At 40.1% G+C, this 7547-nt stretch overlaps 1 protein-coding gene across 1 annotated transcript; it reads left to right on the forward strand.

Annotated features, from left to right (window-relative positions):
* The first annotated feature begins 504 nt into the window (after positions 1-504).
* Positions 505-6890, forward strand: LOC306659114 (uncharacterized protein). Its single transcript, XM_079136478.1, has 4 exons — positions 505-1345; positions 3482-3596; positions 3762-3935; positions 6475-6890. Exons 1-4 carry the CDS (start codon positions 1170-1172, stop codon positions 6583-6585), a joined length of 576 nt encoding a protein of 191 aa, XP_078992604.1. The 5' UTR covers positions 505-1169; the 3' UTR covers positions 6586-6890.
* Positions 6891-7547: the final 657 nt, after the last annotated feature.

Consider the following 7547-nt stretch of genomic DNA (forward strand, 5'->3'; position numbering starts at 1 on the left):
CAGCTCAGTCTCAAACAATTCTAGGAGAGTCCCTCCAATCTTTGGTATATCTAGGTACCTATGAGCTCCCTGTCAGTTTAGAGGAGAGGATGTGTAATTTTCTGTGACTAAGCTGCCCGGTTATACCGTTAGGAGGTGGTGTCTTCTGTGCCCTCCTTAAGAGAACTCCATATATCCAGTGCTGTCAAATCCAGGATGTGGTACCCAGTGGATATTTTGAAGAGAGTGAGGTGTGGCAGTGTAAGGTGGAGGTATTTTGCTTGATGTGATGGTGGGTGGCCCATGGGGTGGGACGGTATATGGCTGCTGCCCTCTGGGGTGCACAGGTCACTGCTCAGTACACTTCAGCCTGGGCACAGTGGGAGGTGGATGGTGTTTGTGGGGTGCAATGTAATTCCCTTTGTGGCATGGAGTGCCCAGTATGCATGAGGTTTTCCACTGTCTGCTGTGGTTATCCTCAGAAATGACCTTTTCTGGGTCCTTGATGGTGCCAAATCTGGGTGGCAGCTGGGTACTGGCAGTCCAGGAGCTCAGAAAGGACTTCTTGCACTTCACAGAGGATTCTTGGACTTGTATCTGAAGGCATCTGGTTTCATTCAACTCTACCTGAGCCGACACTGCAAGCCCCCTAGAGGAGGAACTCTCCTACAATGGGACCCAGAGCCTTGCACCTGGAGTTCAGCTTCTAGCGCCTTCCCCACCACCTCATGTCCTAAACCTCCACCAACTGTGGGTGGAGGAACCCAGGGCTGACTGAACACAGGCGGTGGGCTTTCCAGGAGTGCTTGGTTATGCTGGCTGCATAGGTTCTGGTCATCACCCAGGTAGGTGGGGGTTTCTTGATCTGCACAGTCAGCAACCATCTATCCTGCTCTTCCATAACCTGAGCAGGGTAGCTGAAACTGTCTGCATAGGTTCAAAGCGGGCCAAGGCCCTCAAGCTGCGCATGCGCACTGCACTCAAGGCGCTGTCACAAAGTGTTGCTAGGTAACCATTCTTCCATTGTTGGATAACTGATGCTGAGCAGTTCAGCCCCCACTCATAACTGACCACTGAGCGGTTCAGCCCCTACTTGGCAGCCACTTGTTGGCGAGACTAAGTGAATTTTTCTCGGTTTCAGAAGTGTTGTAACGCCCCAGTTCAATGAATGGGGCCTCGGAGGCCTAGCCATGGCCTCTAAATTAATTCAGACAGAGAGTTTTATTGCCCGGAAATTCCGGAAAACTATCCTCAGGTATAAGGTTCCCTCCAGGATCCACAGAGCTGCATGTTTGGGCAATGTGGAGAAAGTGAATCGTATCCTTGCTTATGGGGAAGATGTGGATAAAAGAGACAAGAAGAACAGGTAATAGGGTGGGGGTGGCAGGGTGCCAATCCGGGAAGGTGTGGCAGAAGCCGCCTCCTTCCCGATTGGGACCAGGGGGAAGGAGGGAGAGGGAGGCCAGCTCTCATTTCACCAGGATGGTATACTTTCCCACCCTCACAGGCGCCTCAACACCTGGGATCTAGAGACCTTGGTGATGTCTAGCACCCAGGCAGTCTTATTGAGCAGCAAAACAAACCATTGGTCTTCCTCCTGGTCACTTACAATTCTCCTAGAGAGCATTTGATTGACTATTTAAAAGTAATTTAAATCACAATATTATGTACACATAATTTTATGTACACAGCGTTTTATTTTTAATGTAAACATTTTTTAAAAGCATGTTATGTACAGTGTAGAACAGTGCAGCAGGAGACAAAAACATTTCCCATAATATAGCAAATTAAGGGCAAAAATAATTCTTTGAATACAATCCGCAGTCCATTCACATCAGTGTAAACCTATGGATATGTGTTCTCTACTGAGGCCCTTACCAGGACATTTTGAAATGGCAAGATGGCTCCTTGTTCTTTCTGGTTTTTGTTTCTAATGTTATTTCACCCTAGCATATTTAGGGGTGCCAATTCCACTCCTCAATAGATTTTCCTTATTTCTTTTATGCTCCACTTGTACTCGTTCGTCAACTTCTGAAGGGTTACTCAGTGTTGTCTTGAGCAACCAAACATCTTCATAACCAGATTTGTCGACAAGCCTGGATTTCCTGCAAGCCTTGCACTAATTGCTGTTAGTTCCCCTGAGAGAGACTAGAATTCACTGGAAGCTTTCACACTTAATGAAGCAGCAAACACATTGAGATTTTTCAATGCAGTCGTGGGTTTCTGTTGTGCAAAGGGCAGCCTGTGGCTGCCCTATCCAAAGCCAGGCACTGAACCCTCTCCTGGGGCCTCCTCTCAGTGTCCTTTGACCTTAGGGAGGTCAGAACTACACCCCAGAGAGGAAACCCCTACCTGAGTGGGGGCTGTTAGTAGGGCAAAATGGACTGCAGTGGTGACACAGCCTGTCTCCTGGACCTTGAGGCCAACACAGGTGCAGAAATGGTATAACTGTCATCCCACACCTAATTCCACCTGGGTGGAGCATTGCTAACTGCAACTCTAAAATGCCTAGGATGCTAGAATCCAGGGACTCTTAACATTAGCCCAACTCAGTAGGACCAGAAGGCCCAGGTACTGCACGTACAGAACAGGCCCCTGGCAAAGGCCACCCATGATTGTGGGGTGTGGCAAGGCAGCCTAATGCTGCTGACTTTGGGAGGTGCCTGGCATTGTTTGCTCACAACCCCAGGAAAGACTTCTTGCACTTCACTGAGGAATTCTTGGATTGGCACCAGGAGGCTTTTGGATTCATTCAGCTCTACCTGGGTGGTAGATGCAAGCACTGCTTGACTTTGTGCAGCAAGGGGAACTTGCCTGCAAAGGAATGGTCTAATGGGCCTGCAGTCTTTCACCTCCAGTTCTTCCAGTACAACCTTACCTCCCAAACCTCTACCTACTCCTGGATGGAGGAGCCCAGTGCTGACAGAAGTGCAGGTGGCAGGCATTCCAGGAAATGTCGGCCATACTGGCTGCACCAATACTGGTCACTCGGCATAGTGGGTATGGGGGTTACTTCATCATGTGCTGTACTTGCTGCTGGACTGGCAGCCTGGAAGATCACGAGTGGAGGAGAATCACTGAAGAGTTGTAAAGGGACCTCTTTTAGGCTCACTGTAAATCCTGAGGTTCTCTTGAAAAATAGTTGAGCATTTCAAGACCTCCCTGAATGTCACTGATTTCCAGTCAATCATGATGTGTTATATCTCAGAGATATTCATAGTTTACAGGAGATAGATTTACAGGAGAAATCTCTCCTTTCCAGTGGGCTGGAGTCACTTTGAGAGCTAAGGTTGAGCACATACAGTGTCACTGTCCTCTGAGCTCTACAAGCTCACTTGTGTTCAGCAGTATTATTTGTGAATGACCATTCTGCCCTTGAAAGAGCAGACCTCAGAGCTGCCTTGTTGGGATGCTGTGGCAGACTAGGTTGGCTCACCTATTGGATTCTTTAGGTGGGGAAAAGTGCTCTCTGATGTCCTAATGAATCTTCTTACTTTCCTAGGACCCCACTCCATTATGCCAGTGCCTATGGACATTCAGAAGTGGTGGCCCTGTTAATAAAGAAGCAATGCAACATTGAAATTTCTGATAAGAACTACAAAACACCACTGATTAAGGTACATAATTAGTAGCCTAGGGTTTCTGCAGGAGGTGGATTTGATTGAAATGCTTGAATAAAAATTGTTTAATATAATTTAAATATAACCAATTTGTGAACCTTGTGAAATGTTTGGTTTGCATATCTTGAATTTATGGTACATTTCTTGTTATAACACCAACAGGCAGTAGAACACCAGCATGATGAATGTGTAGAAATTCTTCTAAATAATGGTGCCAATCCAAATGTTCAGGATATTGATGGATACTCTCCTCTCCACTATGCCGTCTTTTGTCAGACCACAGCAGTGGCAGAAAACCTGCTTTCACAGAATGCTGATATGGAATTACAAAACAAGGTACACACCTCCTGATTTTATTTCTAGATCATTTGAAATACATTTGTTTTAATAGTGAGATATGTAGTGTACATTTCCATATTTAGAAACTTAAGCACTCACTGCAGGAAAATGTGTTGAAAACAATGGGCTGTGGAAGACTTCACTCTAAGTACCGATACTATAAGAGAAGTATTAGAAGGCACAGCTTTCTTGTATGCACCAATTGCAAATATTTGTGAAAACACTGAATTTTTAAAGGTAAAACATTTCCTTTAAAAGGCTTTTTTCTAAATAGTGTAAAACAAAACAGGGAAGCCCCAGAAATAGGCTTTATCTTAAAACTCAAACAAAACAAAAGGGTTTCACAATAAATGGTGATCTTATTGCTGTGGGAAAAAGTACATAAGAGTTAATTATCCCTCTGTGGTTAGACTTGAGCAGGAACAATGGAAAAGTAGAAAATGTAAGCCATATTCAGGCCAATGTGGAAATTAGATAATTAAGAAAAATAGTAGGATGAGTTTATTTTTTGTAAATCTTTTCCCAGTTTCCGTATATGGATGAAGTGCTAGTCAATTTGAGAACTAACTATACTTAATTTAGGAAAGGAAGATGCAGAGTTGCCAATATGTCTAAAAGCAATTTTAGAGGGTTACATATGAAACCAAGCTGCATTTTGAATTTACTGGTCCATATTCTCTCACTGCCTAGGAAACTTACATAGAATCTTTGGTAAATGCCTGTCTCTTGGTTTTGTTTTTGTTTGGCAACTGCCCAAATTATAAGGGGATTCATCCCTGTAAATGAGAGATGAGATGAAGAGATGAAGAGATGATTGTCTGCTCCTCTAGTTCTCTACTAGAATAGTATCTCAAAGTGACCTGGGGAAGATTTTAACAATTTAGAAACCTATGCTGGTCTTTGGAGGTTTATACTCAGTAAATTCAGTAGGCCCTGAACATAGATATTTACAAACAGATCCTGAAATTCCAACCCAACTCCTAGAGACTAATCACTAAATTGAGAAGTGTAATATAGAAATTCTCAGATCTCTGAAACTGAAGAAATACCTGGGAGAACTGGAGTTTTACTTTTTCCAATCTCCACTTTCTGACAAAATTAGTTTAACTTACAGTTGTTTTTCTCTATTTCCATGACTGGGAAATTAAAAGAAGTAGGATTAGTGATACATTTTTGGCTTACAGCATACATTTTTCCTTCCAACAACAGTAATCGTTTACCATTATTTAAAAGGTGTTGAGAAATTTTTGATGGCTAGTCTTTCAATAAGCAAAGATTGACCTTTTAAGAGATTTATGTTTCTGTTACCATTTAGGTCATTGGGTCAACAAATGCTGACTTTAAGAACGATTTTCTTGATTAGAATAATAGGAAGTATTGAACATTTTTAGCAGCGGCTGGATGCTAGACTGTCTCAGTAGATCTGTTGTGTTTCTGGGGCTCCAGCTTCATCAGCTTAGCAGTTTTAAAAACAAAACCATGTAGTAAGACCATAGGGGGATCCTCTTAATAACTTAGTGTCAGCATTCCTATGCAACTAAATCTTATTAAAATAATAGTCTCGGAAAACAGTAAACAAATGGAGTATTAGGTCATAGATGGTGTTGGAAAAAATTTTTAAATGAAGATATGAATTTTTTGTATTACATTTTAAGACATCTTTTTTTGATTAAAAAATGATATTCAAGAAAGGAAAGATTTTGCATGCAAATAATTGCATTGTACATGACAATTTGGAATATCCACAGCAAAGATAAAAATCAAGGGCTTCAGACTCAATGTAACCCATGGATATATTTAATTTGCCTTCATTCATTGAATCAACATGCAGGTAAGTTAGTCTTTTTCATGATGGTAAAATCAATCCATTTATAGCAATATAAATTTTTGTGGATTCATAATATTTTTGAAATAATAACTTTAAATTGCAATTGAAATGGAACCAGAGTAAAACAGAACCTAACATGTACATGTGCACTACGATAGTGATAATAATGATAAACTAGGATTATCATTATAAGTGAGAATATATTTTGTGTTGAGCTTTCTAACAGGTAATAAAAACAGCTTTCATTTAATAATGGAAGTAAACGTAGGGACCAATTGGAAATGAAATCAAAGTTATTTGAAGCCTCTTTAAATTCAAAACCCATTTCCTTAGTGACTGACTTGGAGGAGGAGTGCCTGGGATCCTGACACCATAAATGGAATCAAGAGGGTTAGTACTACATGGAGGAAGCTTTCTCCTTATTAGAAAGCTTTTAGAGCTGGCTCCCTGCAACTCTTATTTCCTCCACTGTGACTGTTTGAGACACAAAAATTGGTCAAATTGGTATTAATAATGACAAAGGACTTTGTTAATACTGGATATATAATGAACAGTTTTATAATATTTCTCTAAGAATGGATCAAGGAATCTTTATGATGAGGTTTGGTATTTCTTGAAAAGTACACATTCTTTGAAAAACAGACAGATAATCTGCACTCTAGAAAAGAATATTGAGAGAATTTTGATGAATAATTCGTTGTTTTCTAGGATGGGCACACGCCACTTTTACTTGCACTGAAGCACAATAAACAACAAGTGGCAGAACTTCTCATTCAGAATAATGCAAACATACACACAGTCGACAAGGAAAATAGGTAAAATGGTGACTTTTTTTGAAGTTTAATGGAATGATAATAATCATTGAAGTAAATACTATTAGATTAATGGGAAGAAGAATATTAACTTATAATTATTGGGATGAAGTGAATCATATGAACACAAATCACCTTTTAGAAAAGCAATTATTGGGACCAGGAAATACAAATAACATTATGTAGTACAATTCAGATTTTACTATAATATTGGTTGATGTTTTTCATTTGTAATCTGAGTTTATTGGTCATAGCATCAATCCATTAGCCAAAGAAGTTTCACATTAGTTTCATCAGTTTTATAGTATGGGCTCTTTGTTTACTTTTTCATTCAATACTGAAATGCTTAACCCTTCAGCGTATTTCAACTTCTGCTTCTTTGTATTTTTTCTTTAACAATGCTCTACTGAACATAAGTAGGCATTGAAAATCATTTACTTTTGGGTGTCCCTTAGCTTTAAACTTTCTTTGAGGAACATGGATTTTTGGTTATCTCTGAGTATTAATTGCTTTTGCCAGATTATGTTCAATTCCCCCTTTTGATTTCTAACATATTTTGATGGACCTGAGCAAAGGAAAATAAAATAGCTTTAGTGTGATAAATATTTGCTAATAAACAAAAGTCATAAGTGGATGAGAAGGACTCAAGTGATAGGTGTGGATCCAAACATGACTGGTTTGGATTCCTACCTTTGCTAATTGTGAGGTGTGTCACCTTAGAAGAACTCATCACTAAATATGTTTCTTGACATGAAAATTTGGAAAATATAGGCTTGAAGGATGGTTGGAAGACTGCATAGATTGCATCGATTTCAGTGCTTAGCAAATGCTTATCATCATCAATATCTGAAACTGTGATGACTATTATAATTTCCACATTTATTCCTATTGTTAAGCCAACAAATAACTTTTACATATTTGACCTTTAGGTAACTGAGTTATAACATATTACATTAGACTAGGGAAAAA

This window comes from Sciurus vulgaris (genome assembly GCF_902686455.1).
Source record: "Sciurus vulgaris genome assembly, chromosome: 4".
NCBI classification, from domain to species: domain Eukaryota; kingdom Metazoa; phylum Chordata; class Mammalia; order Rodentia; family Sciuridae; genus Sciurus; species Sciurus vulgaris.